Source organism: Lutra lutra, chromosome 4 (assembly GCF_902655055.1).
Source record: "Lutra lutra chromosome 4, mLutLut1.2, whole genome shotgun sequence".
Taxonomy (NCBI): domain Eukaryota; kingdom Metazoa; phylum Chordata; class Mammalia; order Carnivora; family Mustelidae; genus Lutra; species Lutra lutra.
In genome coordinates, this window is record NC_062281.1 from 122303701 (window position 1) to 122325522 (window position 21822).

At 35.2% G+C, this 21822-nt stretch overlaps 1 protein-coding gene across 1 annotated transcript in view; it reads right to left on the reverse strand.

The window, feature by feature from the left end:
* Positions 1-21822, reverse strand: part of PKN2 (protein kinase N2) — a 133441-nt gene that overhangs the window by 49909 nt on the left and 61710 nt on the right. Inside the window, exons 3-6 of the mRNA XM_047724775.1 lie at positions 16364-16518; positions 7593-7710; positions 7124-7269; positions 6822-7035 (exon numbers count right to left, since the gene is read on the reverse strand). Of these exons, the coding sequence (XP_047580731.1) occupies positions 6822-7035; positions 7124-7269; positions 7593-7710; positions 16364-16518 (633 nt within the window). The remainder of the gene's footprint in view (positions 1-6821; positions 7036-7123; positions 7270-7592; positions 7711-16363; positions 16519-21822) is intronic.

Below are 21822 nucleotides of genomic sequence, written 5' to 3' on the forward strand. Positions count from 1 at the left end.
CCACACTGATTTTTCACATGGTATTGATTATCACAGCAATGCAGGCAAACCCAGCTTCATTACTGTATGACATCACTGAAAGGAATATAGCTCTACCTCCTGCTGAAACTGTAACTACCTTGAATTAGTAGTTTAAATGGTAACGCTGCGAAGTGAAATAACACTGTGTTTCCCTCAAAAATTTAAAATACCCCATTGTACCCTGTGAATTCATTCTGGCATCCTAGGATGCCTCAGATTTAGAAACTCAATTTGGTAACTGCAGGTTTAGACTGAAACTAATAGTGGCAACAACTCGTTTAACCATAAATTTGTCCTTCAAGTTTTAATATAGAAGTCTGCCATAATCTAAAACTGATCAGTGATACTCAAAGCTACTAGAATGTGACAGTATGCTATGCAATTCTGAAGAACAGCTTCACATCTTTAAAATATTGAAGGACATTGTTTTAAGGAAAAGCCCTCACTGACAATGATAATTTAAGGATTTCTAAGGGTGACAGAAGTAAAAAATATGTCACATTCATGTGGACCACAAAAACCTTTGTAGCTGATGGTCAGAGGAAATGGTGGAGTAGCAAAGTCTATAGGCACTTTCTTCACAGAAACATAGCAAACTAAAAGTTAGCAAAAACAGTTAGAAACAACTGTATGAGATATCTATAAAATAGTTAAAGGTTTACTGCAACCAAGCAAATGGTTAATAAAAAAAGCAATGAGTACTCAATGGGAGAGCTCTGTGGCATTTTAACTTACCTTTGCCTCATCTTCCCCTTACCTAAATGGCTTGGTGATGGTCTTCAATATAGCAATCTACAGAGAAAAATTCATTCTCAAGGACATATGATTGTCTGCTTTGACCTAACTGAGGGCTCCTTAAGGGACTAACACAAAGGCATGTTTTTTGGTTTTTGATTGGCTGGTTTTTTGCTTAACTAGGAAATCGCTCAGGACAGAGAAATAGCTAAGTGGAAAGCATTTAACAGCAAATGAACTAGTCACTGCAGCCTGGGGAAAAGGATATCAATTGGGACAAACAATAAGATATCCCAAAGAGTCCTGGAAGAGAATACAGGAAGCGAGATGTTTTGAGGAACAAGGGGTTTGCAATGCTTCCACTGGGAAACTAGAAGGCAAGAAGAAACTGAAGACATCCTCAGAAAAGACCAAGAAAGCCCCAAGCTCTCACATCTGGCTGATCTCCAAGTTCTGTGTGAGCAAAGGCAGAGTTGTTAAAATGTCTTGGTAACCATTGAGGATATGCCCCAGCACACAAGCACAGAGCTCAGATGCAAAAGTAGGGCATTTTTTTTTCTTTTTGCCTGCATGCATTAAATATCTGTCAAAACACTAGCTGACCACTAATTTAATGGAGACTTCTGTGACAATACATGACAATAAATACAATCTTTACAAAATAGCTTATAAAAGCCCCTAACAACTACATCCCACACAAATAACAAGAAATTCTAGAGAAGGGGAGTATCTTTCAGAGTTACACATTATAATATTCACAATATTCAGTTTTTAATAGGAAATGATGATACAAGGCAGAAAACAGAATATGGCTAATTAACAAGAAAGGCAGAAATTAACAGAAACTGAGGAAGCCAAGACATGGGATTTACTGACAAGGACTTTATATCAACTTTCAAAGGCCTACCCGCCACCCCCCCCCCAAAAAAAACCCAAAACAAAAACAAATGAAAACAAAACCCAAAACAAACAAATGAAAGAATGGTGTTTTGGCAAATAGAGGGTATTAAGAAAGATACAGAATTATAAAAAAGAATCAGATGAAATTCTAGAGCAGGAAAGTATAGCACTGAATAAAAAATTTACTAGAGAAGTTCAATGGTAGATCTGAGCAGGCAGAAGAATTGGCAAATTGAAGAATGGTCAATTAAAAGTACCTAGTCATAGGAACAGAGAGGGGGGAAAAAACAAAACAAAAACGAAGGGGGGTGGATATAATTCTGTTATTGAAGCGACTGGGTAACGAGTGTCATTGCAGTAAGAGGTATACTGATAAAAACCATAACCTACTTTTTATAATAGAAAAATAGACGCCAGAAGAAAATATTTTTAAAGGTCTGAAAGAAAGAAAAAATACATCCACTAATAATATTCTTAAAACACGAAGCTGAAAAATACAGGAAAAGGGTGAAAGAATGACACTCTAGCACATCTTCATTACAATAAATGCTAAAAGAAACTTTATAGCCAAAGGGAAGTAACAACAGAGAAAATCTCAAGTACAAGAAGAGGAAATGAAAACAGAAAGAATAAATGGGTCATTAAATACATAGGACAATGTCTTATTTTCTGAAAAAATAAACTAAAAAAATGAATGATATCCATAAAGCTTTTAGCTCTCTAGGGAAAACAATACTCAAGGATGATGATTTTTAATGCATATGTAGAAGTAAAATATACTACAAGAATACAAAAGCGTAGAGTGAAAGGATTTGAAAAATTTTTTTTTTAAGATTTTAGTTATGTATTTATTTGTCAGATAGAGAGAGAGAGCGAGAGCACAAGCAAGCAGAGTGGCAGGCAGAGGCAGAGAGAGAAGCAGGCTCCCCACCGATCAAGGAACCCAAAGTGGGATTCGATCCCAGGACCCGGGGACCATGACCCAAGCCGAAGGCAGCGGCCCAACCAACCGAGCCACCCAGGTGTCCCGAAAATATTTCTTTATGAAATTTTTAAACAGTTTTGGAGGTAAGAGAGCATAATGTGATCACATAAGTTCAATTGCATACTAGATTCCCTAAAGAAAGCAATAAACATGCGCACACACACACACACGCAAAACTAAAAAGGCTGTTATGGGAGATGAAATGGAAAAATAGAAGGTTTGTTTCAGTAAGAACTACAAAGGGCAGGAAAGATGCTATTCAAAAATCAAGACTATACAGTAAATACGTATCAAAAATAATATTATATTAAAAGGAAAGTTTATAAAGGGCACATGGAAACTTTTGGGGGTATATCAAAAGTTATCAAATTGTACTCATCAAATGTGTACAATTTATGTACATAAAGCTGTTTAAAAAAGGAGGGAGGAAAAAGGGGGGTAGGAATATGACAGATTAACAACTTCAATAAGATTTTCAGGGTAGATAAAAAGAAAAGAGTCACCTATATAATGTATATTAAATATGTCACTTTAAGTAAAAAAAATAGGTTGAAAATGAAAGGATGGAAAAAATTATAGGAAAAAATTCTTGCTAGGTTACATTCGGCATTAGAAGGATAATGTGGCTCTAATAATATTACACAAAGTAAACTGTATGTCAGAGTATTTTCAGAAATGGAGTTTTTGTAACGATAAAAGAGTAATTCATCAATAAGATAAAACAACACTAAATGGGTATGCTCCTAATTAAAAACAAAACAAAATAAAGAGCAGGAAGTAAAACAATGAAACTAGAGATGGTTTGTAACTGACTTAACCAATTTGACTTCTGGCTTAGTAACTTAAAAGACCCTTATGAGAAGCTTCTTTCTGAGCTCTATTAAAGTCAGGCTTTTGGGAGAAATCTTGACAGTTTCAAACCAGAGAGACATGATTCATGTTTGTGGAACAGGGCTCACAGGAGTTTGCTGGTCGGAAGACTCTGACTTTTTTTTGGTTTTGTTTTGTTTTGTTTTTTGTTTGTTTGTTTTGTTTTAGACTCTGACTTCTGATGCTTTCCTCACCCTTCTAATTTCTGAAAGCCATGGAAACTGATGCTTGCTTTTGTGTTTACCTCTGTCTCTGGGTCCACAAAATGTCTGTACATCAATAAACATTTGTTCTTTTTATAAAGAAATAGTGAACAGAAACAAAGTCACCTCTGGAATACCATGAAGAATACAGACACACACACTATGGGAGTTTCAGGAGAGAAGAGAGATAAAGTGGCAGAAAAAATATGTGAAGAATTAATGTCTGAAAATATCCCAAATTTGATGAAAGACATGAATCTACACATTAAGAAGCTCAAGGAATCCAAACAGAGTAAACTCTAAGAGATTACTATTTAAGACATACTATAATCAAACTGTGAAAAAAAACAAAGAGAAATCTTACAAAATAGCAAGGGACAAGAAAGTCATCACTTAAAAGGAATCCTCAGTAAGAATAAAAGCTGGTTTTTCATCAGAAAGCACAAAGGCCAGAAGAGACTGGAATGACATTTGTAAAGTAATGAAAGAAAAAACTGTCAACCAAGTTTTCCACGTATCGCAGAACTAACCTTCAAAAATAAAGAGATTCCCAGAAAAATCAAAGTTAAGGGAATTTGTAACTAGTAGATCTGCCCAGAAGTGCTAAAATAAGTCATTCCAATTGAAATGAAAGGACATTAGACAGTAACTTGAAACTGGGAGAAAAAAAAAAAAATACCAGTGAAACTAACTACACAGGTAAATATAAGAGCCAGTAATACTGTTTCTGATTTGTAACTCTTTGTTTCCTTTATTACTTAAAAGACAGATGCATAAAACAGTACTTATAATGTAATCTAATGGGCACACAGTATATAAACATGTAATCTGTGATACAACAACAACATAAAGACAGGGAGACACAGCTATATAGGAGTGGAGTTTTTGTAGGCTATTGAAGGTAAAGTGGTAAAGACTCATAAATTCAGGATATTAATCACCAGGGAAACCACTGAGAACAGAACTAAAAAATACACAGTAAAGGAAACAAGGGAATCAAGAAGGTAAACTAGAAAAATTCAAACACAAAAGAAAGCAGTATCAGAAGAATTCAGGGGGAAAAAAAAGATTAAGACCTGTAGAAAAGAAATAGCAAAATGGCAGAAGTAAGCCTTTGTATAATAAAGGATTTGGCTGGTTTTTGTTCATGGCTCCTGGGAGCAAACCTTTAAATCATTGCTATTTCCCCAGTGACAACAGTGTCTTCATTTCTTAGTGGGCCCCTCAGACCTCAGATGGGTTTATACTAACAAAGTGATTCATGATGGGCCCCTACACAGTTTCTGGATGGGGGCTAGCTATGCCAGAAATACAACCATATGGTTAGAGTGGTGGTGCCACATAATATTAACTTGACCTCCTGACCTTCAGAGAGGGGTGGGGAACTAGACACTGATTTTAATCAAGTGGCTGAATCACTCACCAGTGGCAGGTCACTCCCACATAATAAAGCCACAATAAAAACTGTGGATACTCACAGTGGAATGAGATTCCTGGTTGGTGACAGAAACTGATACACGCTGAGGACTAGGAAGCTTCACATCTGGGACCCCCAGATCTCTCCTTATGTATCTTTTCTAATTTATATTTTTTAAGAAGTAATAACACTATCATCATAAACACAGAGCTTTCTTGACTTCTTTGAGTTGTTCCATAAAATTATTGAGCCTGAGGTGGCAGTGGGAATCCCTGATCTGTAGCGTGTTTGTCAAAAGTGTGGATAGTTGGGGAAACTCCAAGCTTACTACTTGTGTTGGAAAGGAGGGCAGTCTTGTGGGGGACTGTGCCATTAACTTATAAAATCTGACCCAACTCTATGTAGTTAGCATCAGAATTGCATTGCCACATAAGTAATTACCTTAAATATACATGGATTACATTGTTCAAGTAAAAGGGAGAGATTGGCAGAACTGATTAAAAAAACATGATTACAGGCTATCTAAAAGGGCTTATTTTAGATCCAAAGACCCAAACAGACTAAAAAGGAAAGGACAGGAAAAGATATTCAGTGCAAAGAGTAATAAGGAAAAGAAAGCTGGGATGGCTAGACTATTATCAGACAAAATAGACTTTTAATCCAAAATTATTATAGGAGACAAAGAAGGACATTACATTTTGATAAAAGAGTCAATCCATCAAGAAGATATAAAAATATTACAAACATGTGCACTTAACAACAGAGCCCAAAAAATACATGAAGCAAACAATTACATAATTAAAAGGAGAAATAGGCACACAAAATAATTAGAGACTGCCCCACTTTCAACAATGGACACATGAAAATGGAAATAATAAGAATAAAAAAATGGAAAGTGTTGGTAAGGATGTGTGCTCTTGGGAACATAAAATGATAAATGACATAAAATGATGATGCAGCCATTGTGGAAAAGTCTGACCACTCCTCAAAAATATAAACACAAAATTATTGTGACCTGCTAATTATACTCCTAGGTATATACCCAAAATAAGTGAAAACAGACATTCCAAAAAAACAAAAACAAAAGCAAAAACAAAAAAAAACCCTAAACACAAATGTTCATAACAACACTATTCACAACAGTCAACAGGTGGAAACAACTCAAACAACCCAAATAACCACCCACTGATGAATGGATAAACAAAACTCAGTATAGATCCACATACAAGAATATTATTTACCATAAAAAGGAATGAAATACTGGTATATGCTACAAGAACAAAGCTTGAGACTAGAACACTAAGTGAAAGAAGCCAGACACGGAAGGCCACAAATTATGTAATTCTACTTATAGGTAATATCTAGAAGACAAATCTACACAGAGAGAAAGTCAATAGTGGTTGCCAGAGGCTGGGGGTATGGGGAGTAACTACTTAATGGGTACAGGGTTTCCTTTTAGGATGATGAAAATGTTTTGGAACTACAAAGTGATTATGGTTACACAACACTGTAAATAAATACTTCTGAATTGTATATTTTTAAGTAGTTAAAATAATAAATTTTATGTGATGTGTAAATTATCACAATGTTTCAAAAATCTGTGCATACTTTCTTATTCATTTATTAAACCAGGACCAGATGTAGACACAGAAGAAGGCATCAAAAATAATTGGAGATGTAGGCAACCTACCTGTTAGTGCTGCTGGTTTGGATAGTGTACTGTATTGGTTTTGTGTGGATATCATACTTTGACGTGGACTTAGTGTTGGTGATGCAACAAGTGAAAGTTCCTCAATAATAATACTGCTTTTGGGATGATTCTTGGGAAGTTCATTTAATCTTTGTTCTAACGAATACTTTAAAAGGTCCAACTTCTGACTTGATTCATTAAATCTTGCTTGGGCCTTGAACAGGGAAAAGACAATTGTTATTTAAATAATTACATTCTTTGAATAATATATTTATTAAGTTAAAATATTTATTTAAAATTACTTCTGAAAGTGCTTTTCTGTCTGTTACTTTTCCTGAGCCAAGTAATTTCATTACATTCTTTGCACCTTCTGCTACTGCAAACTCTATCCTAAAATGATGCCTTAATTCTTCCATCCGAAGTTCAAGAGGACTTATGACAGGTTTTGCTAGAGGGGAAAAAAAAAAATGCAATTGAACCATTTATTTGGTATTTTCATGTGAAGTGACTAAAATTCATGAAAAAAAAAATTTCCTATGACTTAAAGGTTACTTTTTAAGTCAATAAACACTCAAGTAATACTTAATAGATACAATGTTGAAATAAAAAGCCTTCCATTTTAGCCACCAAAACTCAAAGATAAAAACTAAACATCAAAAAACATAATGCTTCCTCCTCCTTAACTTTGAACCACTGCTTCTCTCCTACGTAACATTTATTAAGCACCATGCCCATAATAATAAGAATGACAATTTATCTCTATTCCATCACCATTATCAAAAGCCAATTCATTGGTCTGGACTGCCTGAAGAATCTGCATTCGTATCACTTCTATTTTTGTCTTGCTGTCCTGGAGCAATTGCTGAGCTGTGCCATGGAGTTTCCGATCCTATTAAAATAAGTTTGAAAAGGTAAGCAGGTGAAAAGACAAAACATTTTCATAGCTCCTAAGTAAGATCAAATTGATTATCAGCAAGTGAAAAACAGAGTTAAAAGAACACTTGTAAATAGATACACTTATTTTAAATATAAATAGATATACTTGTAGATACATTTGTTTTAAAAAGCCACCAAACTGTTAGCATTATAAATGAGAAAAACAACTCCACAAATTAGGATAATTTGAGTGAAAGCAAGTGAATTTTAATACTGTTTTAAAAAACTCCAAATTCACATTTGTAATTTTCTCTTTTCCTGCTTTACACAAAATATAAAGAATTTTCCCAGATCATGGTCATTAATTCTCATACTCAGAAGCACTGTACATGACAGAGATGCCTCAGTGACTGGGCCTGAACATTTTGAAAACCTCTTCCTCTCCCATAACAATACAGTTACAATCTTACGGTGTTTCACATAGGAAGGCAAATTTTTAAAACTAATCATAGATGGTATCTGTGATAAATCTGAGAAAGGAAACAAGAAACAGCATTTGTCAACATTGGTGAGATAATGAGAAAGGTTTCTTGAAATTCTTGAATGTCAAAAAATAAGACTGTCTCAATAAAGTAAGAGGAAATTATAGTAAGTATACCTCTTTTACTTCTTTGAACTTCAAGAAAGGTGAATTACATGAAATAATGTTACTATCATACTTCAGTTTAGTTTCAAATAACAATGAATGCTACTGACAGAGAGTCACAAAAACTTACCATTTTTGGAACTGTGGTCAGCTAAGTAACGATCCACCCAAAGATGTCCATGTCCTAATCCTACAACCTTACAAATGTTACCTTACATGGCAAAGGGGAACTAAGAGAGCAGATGGAATTAAGGTTGTTAATTGCTCAAATTTAAAATACAGAGATCATTTCCTGGATTATTCAGGTAGACCCAAAGTAATCACAAGGCTCCTTAAATGTAGAAGAGAAGGCAGAAGAAGAGGGCAGAGTAATGTGAAAACTCTACGCACTGCTGTTGACTTCAAAGACTGAGAAGAGGGCCATAAGCCAAGAAATGTGGGCAGCCTCTGGATGCTAGAAAGAGCAAGGAAACAAATTATCCTCTACCTCCTTCAGAAGGGAATGCAGCTCTGCCAATGCCTGATTTTTAACTCAGTGAGATCTATGAGACTTCTCAATTACAAAATTGTAAAATAATAAAGTTATGTCGTTTTTTAAGCCACTAAATTTATGATGATTTATTGCAGCAGCCATAGAAAATAAAACAGTAATTTCTTCCAAAAATTTTGTACGTAACAAGTAACAGAAGTTAATACCATCTCCTGGTTAGTTATATTAGTTGTCAAAGTCTAGTGCTTTTCAATCTACAAAAAAAGAAATGATAAAGCTATGCATCAAGTTAGGAAACATTTATTCACAAGAAAGGCTAATTTTTGCTTATTATTTAGGCATCTCTACTTTTATCACCAAGGCAGTCAGTACTGGTTTGGAAATAACATAGGATACAATCAACCTCTATTCTCTGGAAGAGTTCACGCCTTGTCTCTATTAGCTTTTAAGCTAGAGACAAGCATCGGATGTGCAGCATCATTTCAATAAAAACACACACATGTATATGATGACACTGACAAAGGGGGAGGGTGAAGATGTGGGGTGAGACAGACAATGACGACATTATACAAGGAAAAACAGAAAGTGAGCTGACATATTTTATGATAAATACTAAACTAGTCTGGCTAAATATAGTGGAAGAAAAAGCAGTTTGCAAACTTATTTTCATATTTTTCTACCATTTCTTTCCTGCTCCTAAGGTCAATTTAGGAAAGATCTTCTAGTCAGATTTCATTCTTTATTAAATATTTAGATTTTAAACCAAAGGAGTTGGGCAGCAGAGTTTACTATATGTAAATTAAATATCAAATTAAATATCTCTTAAATATCAATTTACACCATGAAGTACACATACACACACACACTGTATTTGTTAATTCTGTTTTACCATTAAAAATACTTGCTTGAGTTTGGTGTTTGGTTATGACTAATTATATATGCTTTTAAGAATATACCTATTCACCTTCCAGATTTAAAATGAAAATACTTTACTTTTACTTTAATTATTCCTTTCCAGTATTAGGTGCATCAGACAAACTGAAGATTTAAAATAGCTTTTCTATTTCTTTGAGACCTCATTGGAGTAAGAGGAAAAACTTAGTATTCCAAAGCTCCTAATTTAATGAGGCAAATATGTTTTGCAATCAGACAGACCGGGGTTCAAGTCTTAACTGTATTTTTAACCTTGGGTTAGTTACCTATCTTCCGCAAACTTTAGGTTTCTTGCAGAAATTATGTAAATGGGGATACCACTCTCTAAAACATGGAGATTTGTAAGCATTAGATAAAACTAAAATCATACTGCCTAGCACTTGATTGGCATTAAAATGTTCTCTGTTAGAGTAATAAAAATGATTATTAAGATAATGAAGTCCTAGAATAAATATGTATAAATATTAAGCAAACTGTATAATACTATGCTTTTCAATTAAGCTACTCCTTTTATTATTTTTATTACCACGAGAGAAGATAGCAGTTCTGTCATTTACTTCTTTGGAAATGCTTTCTGTTTGTTTGTTTTTTTTTTAAGATTTTATTTATTTATCTGACAGACAAAGATCACACATAGGCAGAGAGGCAGGCAGAGAGAGGAAGGGAAGCAGACTTCCTGCTGAGCAGAGAGACGGATGTGGGGCTCAACCCCAGGACCCTGGGATCATGACCCGAGCTGAAGGCAGAGGCTTTAACCCACTGAGCCACCCCGGTACCCCTGGAAATACTTTCTTAACTATTTCAATTCAACATGCAAAGAAGAGCATTAGTTCATTTTAAAATTAATCGACTTTTCCCAGACTTCTGGAAGATGTGCACAGATGTCAAAGTATGATGAAAGCTTTTAAAACTGACACTGGATATTACCTGTCACAGGTGATTTACAATTACTACATGTCAGTCTTATGCTTTCCAGCATTCAATAAATTTTTATGCTCAATTTTATGCTTCTAGGAATTCAACAGATTTTTTACTGAGCACCTAATATATTCAAAACAAGAGATAAGGTAGGTCTAAAGTATACAAACTGGTTTAAGAATTACAGAAATACTGGCCTTTATGTTAAGGTTTTGGAAAGATTTTTATGTATGTTAGGTTGAATCATATGAAAATGCCAATATCTGACTAATTTTGAACTAAAAAGATAGTAATTTCATATGGTTCTATTGGTAATTAGCACTCTACAATGCCTGTTATATTTTAAATGTACAGTATTTTAAAATTTTAAGTTAAAAATTTTGTATTTTCCAATTATGTAATATTTTGTTTTATAAAAAATAACCATTACTGTTTTGCAAGTCATAGTGGGACCTTTATAACAGATAAACAACATCACACACAGATTTCAGAAATAAATAAACCAATCATTATCTTTATTTTTCCATCATATACTTATGGCTTACTTTACATGTAATAATTATGGTCACATCCAGTGAAAATACAAAGATTAATCAGTTAGGATGCTACCTTTAAAAACCTATAATTTTACTGAATAGATACAAATAATTATGTATGTATCAGAATGTTTAAAGTGGTCAAAGAAAATTCAAAGGAAGATGGAATCAATTTTACCTCAGGAAATCCAGAAAGGTTTTATGGGCTGTTAATACAGATGAGACTGGACTATATCAAGACTAGAACCATTGAGGAGAGTGAGGAGAAGATAGATGATCAGATACTTTCAAATTAGAAAAAGTTTTGAAAAGACTTGGGTACATTTAAAGAGGTTAACAAGAACCCCAAATTTTAATAAATAGCTTGTCACCTGAATACATCGATGGAAAACATCTCTTCAACACGTCTTATGAAGCCCCTGGATTATTCTGAAAACCAATGGTGCTACTTATAGCCAAGAAATTTACAGTCTAATGTTGATAAAGATGATAAAGAAATTATGTAAATTATAATTTCAGGTAGTAGTAATGCAATGAAAGAGACAAGGAGAGACAGGGACTGGTATTTTATACAGGAGAGTAGTAAAGAGCTTGCTGAAGTGTTAGCATCTAGCAGTGACTGTAATGAAGTGAGAGAAAAAGCCCCATGAAAAGTACTTCAGTGGAGACATCTAGGCAGAGACACAGTAAATGCAAAGCCTCTAAGGTAAGAATGTGCTTGGTATGTTCAAGAGATAGCAAAGAAGCTGATATAGCTAGAGTGTAATAAGAGAGAATGTAAGTGTTTTAAAGGATAAAATCAGAAGGTAGCCAGGGTAAGTCATGTATGAATTTGTAAGCCACAATAAGGACTCTGGATTTTGTTCTAAGCTTGCCAGAAAGCCAACAGAAGGTTTTGAAACATGAGTTGAAAATATCTGACTTGGCTTTTGAAAGGACAACTCTGGCTATAATGTGTATTAGGGTAGTAATTTTGTTATGAAGAATATAATAACCAGGTCCTGGAGATGATTTTTACCAAGAAAATGAATTCATTACTCCTACCTTAAATTTGCTCCCCATCATGAATTACCTATCTGTGTGAAGGGGCACCACCATTCACCAATCTGCCTACATAACCAACCTAAGAATCATCTTCAGCTCTTTCTTTCTCATATCAAGACACCACATATTTATTCTACCTAAATAGTTTGACTGTCTTCTTTGCTTTCACTGCTGTTACAAGAGGAATGAAGCATGTTTCACCTGGACTCCTACCAAAGCCTATTTAAACTTGCTGCCTACACACTTGACCCTTCTCTAATGAATTCTTCAAGTCTAAGAAAGATGAATATGAATTTTCTAAACTTCAAATCTGATCATGTATTTACTCTGCTAAAAGTCTTTCAGTAGCTCCATATATCTCATAAGATAGAATCTCAACTGCTTAATGCTATACCTCTCACTACACCTCACTCACTTAAAGCTCTACTGGTAGGGAACAGGGAAAAAAAAAAAAAAAAAAGTCTTGTTGGAATCACCTGGAAGACTTTTCCCAAAAATAAATGTGCTTTTCTGGAGATTGAGATTTGTTCATCCATGAGGGCATGGCCTTCCACTGAAGATGACTGCAAATGTTAAAAGTGTATTCTCCCTACTTCAGATATATTGGATAAGAAATAAGCTCAGAGTTTCTGCTACAGCCATATACATATACATATACAGCACTTATACTCCTTAGAATAAGCCATGCTATTAAATAGTTCCTTATTCTGTATCTGCTGGGTTTACCCACATCATCTTCCCTAGAAAGTAATTCCCTTCTAAATTCCAAATCATCCCTCAAATCTCATATCGAGTAATGACTTCTTCTGGCAGTTAAGTGATTCTTATCTACTGTTTCTAAAGTAACTTGAACATACCACTACTATATACTATAATTACTTACATGTGATACTTCCTTTTTGGATAGTAGAACTTTTGAAAGTGGGATATTTGTTATCTGTTAGTACCTATTATGTTATAAGGCATTAACTTTATTACATTTATACTCCAGAGTCCAGCAGAATAGCTATCAAACTGTTAAGTCCTTAACAAATTAATATTCCACATAACTACAATTTATAAATTTTCCTAATCTCACAGAGATATACTTTGACCCAATGAAAAGTTGAAGGATGAGAAATGAAAACAAGACCAAATGTAGACAGAACTAACTAGCAGGTCTACCTCAGAGACTTAGCAGCTAAACCGTTCTACTTGATCCCTTCTCAAACTAATAAATCCCCTAATTAAAAATAAAAAGCTACTGGGGTATCTGGGTGGTGCAGTCACTTGAGCATATGATTCTTGGTTTCAGCTCAGATTGTGATCTCAGGGTTGTGGGACTGAGCCCTGCACTAGGCTCCACACCCAGCACAGTTTGCTAAAGTTTCTCTCTCCCTCTCCTGCCTCCACCACTCACTCACTCACTCACTCACTCTCAAATAAATAAATAAATAAATAAATCTTGGAAAAAAATAAAAAGCTAGTAGAAAATTATCTCTTGTTTCAGTAGGATGCTCATAGTTCTGTTCATTTTGGACCTGTGGTTATCGTAAGTTATCTATTTTATTTCCAATATTTCCATAAACCTGTTCATATTGGGAGTGGAGTAGGGCAATTATAGACCATTTAAGAATGTAACCTATGGCCTTCTCATTCATCCATCTATCAACATACACACTCACTTTTGCTTTAATGTCAAAGGGTTCATAAACCTCTCAATCTAATCCATCAACTTTGTTTTTAAAAAACTTACTCCAGGGGGTGGTAGCTAGGTAAATTTAACTTCTTTTTTTAAGACTTATTTATTTCAGAGAGAGAGAGAGAGAGAGCATGCAGAGGGAGAGGGAGAAGGAGAGAGAGTCCCAAGCAGATCCTGTTCTCAGGACCTGAGCGGAAACCAAGAGTCACTGGTGCAACAACTGACTACACCACCCACATGCTCCTGAATAAATTTAATTTTAAAACACCCAGCATAATATGATGCATTCACAGTTCCAAGAACATAGTATTTGCCTTAAAACAAAAAAAGCCCAAAATAACATTTGATAAAAATGAAAAATGTTCAAAAGTAAAAGGTCAACACCAAAAATAAAAACACAGAAAAAAACTACCACCCCATGAGTGTTCAGTTAATAAAATATGCTATTAAATATCATATAAGTAATATATCAAGTAGAAAACAAATATTTTCCCTAAAAATAATTTAAAAATTCATTTGCAATATGGCATATAATCTAATTTTCATTATTAAACTTAAAAAAAACTTACTTATTAATATATACACATTTCTCCCTTTTCTGTATCTTCCCAGATTTCCTTGGGTGGGTGGGCAAGGTGCATAGCTCCAAGTTAAAATTCTACCCCAGCCCCCATTTCAAATTCTTTTTTTTTTTTTTTAAAGATTTTATTTATTTATTTGACAGAGAGAGATCACAAGTAGGCAGAGAGGCAGGCAGAGAGAGAGAGAGGGAAGCAGACTCCCTGCTGAGCAGAGAGCCTGATGCAGGGCTCGATCCCAGGACCCCGAGATCACGACCTGAGCCGAAGGCAGCGGCCCAACCCACTGAGCCACCCAGGCGCCCCCCATTTCAAATTCTTAAATAAAACAAAATCAAAACACAACCTAACAACTTTTATTCTGAAATTACTTAGGAAATATCTATTAAAATATGAAAGAAAGAAATATTAATTTGCAGAGGCAAAATCTTTAAATTAGTTGAGAATACCAAGGTAAATTTTATAAGTCCACCTTTCTAATAAGACTTTATGGAAATTATAAAATTACAGAACCTTAGATTGGAAAGAACCTTTATAACAATCGGTTTAGTCATTCCCAACACTTTGTCTTCTACATTATACCGCAGAACAAGGACACATTCCTATTAGTATCAACTGCTCCCCATAAGATGACTTTCAATTAGGAATTATATGCCCATTCCAGATTCCCATAGTGCTAGAAAACTAATATTAGGGTCTAAATTTTTAAAAAATTTTATTTATTTATTTGACAGAGAGAGACAGCAAGAGAGGGAACACAAGCAAGGGGAGAGGGAGAGGAAGAAGCAGGCTCCCCGCTGAGCAGGGAGCCTGATGTGGGGCTCAATCCCAGGACCCTGGGACCAGGATCTGAGCCAAAGGCAGACACTCAACCAACTGAGCCACCCAGGTACCCCTAGAGTCTTAATTTTTTAAAGATAACCTTTTGTTTTAGAACAATTTTAGATTCACAAGGAAGTTGCAAATATGGAGAGCTCCTGTGTACCCTTTACTCATACAGCTAAATTTTTCTTAACTGGTTTTAGTAGGAGTAAGTAATTTTTAAAATTTTTTTTTAAAAGATTTTATGTATCTGTCAGAGAGAGAGACAGAGAGAGACAGCACGCTCACAAGCAGGGGGAGGAGCAGGTAGAGGGAGAAGCAATTCCAAGATGCTGGGATCATGACCTGAGCAGAAGGCAGATGCTTAGCCAACCGAGCCACCCAGGCACCCCTAAAAATATTATTTTAAAAACTATTGTTTCTTTTTTTTTTTTTTAGATTTTATTTATTTATTTGACAGAGAGAGATCACAAGTAGATGGAGAGGCAGGCAGAGAGAGAGAGAGAGGGAAGCAGGCACCCTGCTGAGCAGAGAGCCCGATGCGGGACTCGATCCCAGGACCCTGAGATCATGACCTGAGCCGAAGGCAGCGGCTTAATCCACTGAGCCACCCAGGCGCCCCAAAAACTATTATTTCTTACTTGTTTTATCGTCAATACTTTCAAATTTAGAAGCTAAAATGGTCTTAGAAATCGTAATACACGTTTAAACAGCAAAATCACCGTAAGCACAAAAATGCAAAAACTGTGGTACTAAACAGACCATGAAAAGGATACTTATTTACAGGGTAAGAGCTTAAAGAAGAAGGTAGAGCACCTTGTCTGACCTCAGTTTTGAGCATGCACATCAGACAACTCACATTTTTCAGCCCTCTGTGCATGTCCACAAATGACTGTGAAAACGCCACAAGTATGGATGCTGGGTTTACAAATGAGTTTTATCAGATAGGTGAATTCACACATATGGAATATGTAAATAATGCGGACTGGATGTATACACTTACATTTATAGTACTTACCTTGGAAGATCCATTTGAATACATCTGTATCATGTTCTCTGCACCTTGTTTTACTTTAAGTTCTATATCCAATTGTTTTTGTAAGGCCATCAATCTATTATTACTAGTGGAACAACGAGGGTCACTGCTGGGAGTATCTGGAGTCCTTGGGCAATCTGTAAATTAAATAGTATATAAAAATTACTTACTAGGACCAAATGCTGCTTAAAATTAGAAGTTGATATTCTCAAAGAATACAGAATTATAGGGTTTGAGATGAGCTTAAAGTCACCTGAATGGAATCTCCGTATGCTTACCAATAATACAAGAATTCAAGCCAAGAAAATATTCAAGTAGAGTTGCAGGATCATCTGCCAGGGATCTACTGAGTCTGAAACTGAATTAGATCACTGCCCCAAAGTCTTCCCAACACTATTATGTTTACATTAAATAAAATAATTTGACTCATCTATTCAACAATTGTACTAAATCTCTACTTAATACCTGATTGGTTAAAGGAGGCGGCATATTTAAACATTATACAGATTCCTCTAATTATTTGTAAATAGAATATAATGCCAGCATTCTTTATAGTAATAACCTAAACATACACATAAAGGATTTCACATTTTGTTTACTACTAGGAGGATGTTCAATCACAATGGAAAGTGTTTCAAGGACACTGACTGACTGATACCACATTGATGATAGGGGTATATCTAAAACATAAAGTCCGTGGTTTCTCATAAAGCATATAGTGGTGCTTCTACTTTGAAATAAAAACAATAACTTTGAACAGAAACTTCTAATTATTTTGGCGAATCCATTATTGAAACACTTCTAATTTTACTGTATAACTAAAATTATTCATAGTGAAGTTCATCATTTTGTGTTTTATCTACCTTAGGTCACTTGCTTATAAAAAAACAACTTAGGGGTGCCTGGGTGGCTCAGTGGGTTAAGCCTCTGCCTTCAGCTCAGGTCATGATCTCAGGGTCTTGAGATTGAGCCCCACATCGGGCTCTCTGCTCGGCGGGGAGCCTGCTTCCCCTCCTCTCTCTCTCTGCCTCTCTGCCTACTTGTGATCTCTCTCTCTCTGTCAAATAAATAAATAAAATCTTAAAAAAAAAAACCAACTTAGATGACTAGAGTACTAAACCTGGTTTAGTTATAAGTAACTTGGCAATCACAGGAAAACTAAACTGAAAGTTACTTAACCTTTGTGCTTCAGGGTTAAGTGCAATAAAAGATGGTATGACTAACTGATTTTAATGAATATTTTACATTTGGCTTTATATACTTTAAAAAAATTCATGAATTTAAAGACAATTCAACATAATTTCTTAATTAACTTGCAAAAATACAGGTGCTATGCTAGTTATGGATATAAAATACCATTTTATCATTTATATACTATGCTACAAAGTATAAGTCTTGATGTAAGGGTTCTATAAACTCATCAATCCTCGTAAACAGCCCTGTAATGAGCACTGCACCCACATTATAGGAAAAAAAAAAAAAAAAAACAACTAGGGCACAGAGTGGTGAAGAAACTGGCCCAAGGTCATATATCTAGCAAGTCAGTTCCATACCAAAGTCTACCTTACTAAGTGCTGTGCTATGCTGCCTTATTACCATTTAAAAACCTTGTAAACAACTATACTAGACTCTGCATGTATGCATACTTACATATATAATAGTATAATTATACACACACAAATATGTATATGTATGCATATTAATCCTTAAAATAACTTCTCGACATTTTATGCATCAGGAAACAGGCAGTAACAGTTACTAGCTGAGATTCAAATTCAAGAAAGGTTTCTATTGTAACTGAATTCCCCACCTTATAAATGAGCTGCTCCAAAAGCTGATTTTATAAGTGACATATTCTTTTTTTTTTTTTAAAGATTTTATTTATTTATTTGACAGACAGAGATCACAAGTAGGCAGAGAGGCAGGCAGAGAGAGAGGAGGAAGCAGACTCCCTGCTGAGCATAGAGCCCCATGCGGAGCTCGATCCCAGGACACTGGGATCATGACCTGAACCAAAGGCAGCGGCTTTAACCCACTGAGCCACCCAGGTACCCCTATAAGTGACATATTCTTATTTTAAAAAATGAATATTAAGTATAGACAACTTTTCTGAACAAGCTCACAAATGAACTACTTAACATATTGTTATGGACAGAATGTTTATGTCCCCCTAAATGCATATGTTGAAACCCTAATGTGATGGTACTGGAGATGAGCCCTCTGGTAGGTAATTAGATCATGAGGATGGTCTCTCTGTCATGTAAGGATACAGAGAAAAGATGCTGTCTAAAACCAGGAGGAGGCCCATCACCAGAGCTCTGACCCTGCTAGCACCTCGATCTAGTTCCCAGCCGCTAGAACTGTGAGAAATAAATGTCTGTTATTTAAGCCACCCAATATATGGTATTTTGTTGAATCAGTCTAAACTAAAACATATGCATCATAGTGGTTAAGAGTACCTACATTTGAATCTCAGTTTTGGAACTGAGATTTAGTACAAACCATATAATAGAGGGTAAGCATCTTAACAGCTCTGTGCCTCATTGTCATTATTGTTAAACAATAAAAATAGTATCAAGCATGCAGGGTTACTGTGATTTAATAAAGAACTTAGAACTGTAAAGAACTTAGAAAAGGGCATGGTACATAGTAAATATTCAATAAACATTAACTAGCAGTAGTTACTGTGTAAAGTGTAAGCATATCTCCTATTGAGTCTATAAATGAATTGCACTTCATACTAATGACTAAAAAGTTATGTCTATTCAGATCTTTGAACAGTCAGATTTTCTTTCTTTCTTGGAGAAATTAAAATCACATAAAATTTGGCATATGAAGTTAATTTATAGTAAAAACATTTAAAAAAAAAAGAACTGGGATGCATTCACAGAAGGCTCTCAGTTGTGGAAATGCGTTTTTTGTAAAATAGCTGATCATGCTTAGCCTAGGGTGAGAAAGAGAAATGATTCTTTTTAATTTTTTTATTTTTTATTAACATATAATGTATTATTAACCCCAGGGGTACAGGTCTATGAATCACCAGGTTTACAAACTTCACAGCACTCACGATAGCACATACCCTCCCCAATGTCCATAACCCAACCACCCTCTCCCTAACCCCCTTCCCGCAGCAACCCTCAGGTTTTTTTGGGAGATTAAGAGTCTCTTATGGTTTTTCTCCCTCCTGATCCCATCTTGTTTCATTTATTCCTTCCCTAACCCCCAAACTCCCCATGTCTCCTCTCAAATTCTTCATATTAGGGAGATCTTATGATAATTGTCTTTCTCTGATTGACTTATTTCACTCAGCACAATACCCTCTAGTTCCATCCACATTATTGCAAATGGCAAGATTTCATTTCTTTTGATGGCTGCAAAGTATTCCATTGTATATATATACCACATCTTCTTTATCCATTCATCTGTTGATGAAATCTAGGTTCTTTCCATAGTTTGGCTATTGTGGACACTGCTGCTTTAAACTTTGGGGTGCACGTGCCCCTTCGGATCACTACATTTGTATCTTTAGGGTAAATACCCAGTAGTGCGATTGCTGGGTTGTAGGGTAGTTCTATTTTCAAATTTTTGAGGCACCTCCATGCTGTTTTCCAGAGTGGTTGCACCAGCTTGCAATCCTACCAACAGTGTAGGAGGACTCCCCTTAAGAGAAATGATTCTTACCTAAATATTTAAATATCTGTCTATGAAAGAAGCTATCCACTTACTATTTCCCCACAGGGCAAAGAATTTAGAACAAACAGATAAAGGTAGTGAGGGTAAACATTTTTATCACAGAATAAAGAGAAATTCCTTACATTTTAAGTTATCTAACAATGAAACAGAACCCTTAAAATGTAATAAAATCCCCTGTTTCTGCAAGCATTTACACAAGAGCTAGGTAATAATCTGTTAAAGAAGCTATATAAGAAATTTTTGCACATTGGGGCACCTGGGTCACTCAGTGGGTTAAGCCTCTGCCTTCAGCTCAGGTCATGATCTCAGGGTCTTGGGATCGAGTCCTGCATTGGGCTTTCTGCTCAGTGGGGAACCTGCTTCCTCCTCCTCTCTCTCTCTCTCTCCCTCTCGGTCTCTTTGCCTACTTGTGATCTCTGTCAAATAAATAAATTCTTAAAAAAAAATTTTTTTTTGCACATTAAAACAGGTTGTACTAAGACACTGAAAGAGACACTGATTCTAACAGTCTGAGAATTTGTAATAGTATTATAAAATCTAACATGGTTTTTATGGAAAAGTATATCCTCAATTTTAATAAGGATTATAAGAACATGAGAAATAATATAATGATAAGGAGTCCAGGCTCTGGAGGTTAGAATGCCTGGGTTAAAATCCTGTGGCTACTGCTTATTGGTGTGATCCTGATCATATACTTACTTACTCTATGCTGCCATTTCCTCAGCCACAAATTTGGGGTTATTGTGAAGATAAAGCCTGTATAGTGCTTAGGCCAATGTTTAGGGCTCAATAAAATTACACGACAGGGCACAGTTAAGTAGCTGGTATTTCTGCTCATTTAGTCTTCAAAGGAACTCAGAAATTTTGTAATATAACCTCACTTTACAAATAAAAACAACTAAAAGTTAGAAGGATCAAGTAATTTGCACAAGTCACAAAAGTGTATGCCAAGGCAGAAATTTAACCTTAGATATGTCTAGTTTTATAAAGCCCACTTTTTACTCATTGAGAAATTAGAGAAACACTTTGCTGTCCCCCTATTTTTCCTTTCAACAAACTCCTTTTTTTCTCTCCAATTTCCTTTCTTATAGGTTATGGGAAATTACAGCATTATTATACATACGGTGGCCAGTGTATTTGTTAAACACTTTCCTTCATGGTAAGACATATTTTAAAACAGGGATAATCAGAACTCCCCATGTTCTCTTCTTTCAAAAGAGGCAATTTTTAAAAATTCTGTAAAATGAAATTATTTTTCCACTCTAAGAAGATCAAATGTAGAATTTATTCTCAAGTACATACTTTGCCACTTTAAGAAATTATACCCCTGATTAAGATTCATGCCAAATCTCCATTTGCTGCATCTATTTGCTATAACTACCAAACCCGCTTTGGGGAGGGGGGTGGATTACAGAAATTATTTGTACTTCTAACCATTACATCTAAACATCATGATACAATTTGAAATGTTACACAAAATTCAGTAACAAGGTTTTAATATGTTTATATATTAGACCAAAAAGGTCCCAAATAAAGTCCCACTTTCATAGCTAGGCATTAGTAGCTTTATGGTCACTAAGTTTCCATTACTGTTTTTTGTCAAATTCAAAAAAATTTGCTTTACAAAAATCTCTTCCTATTCATCAAAATACAATGTACTTTTCTTCCTCCATACCACTGTTAACTCAGCTAGGGCATTACTTTTTTCTTCCCTAGCCATCCCCCAATCTGCTCAGGTGCCCTTTGTA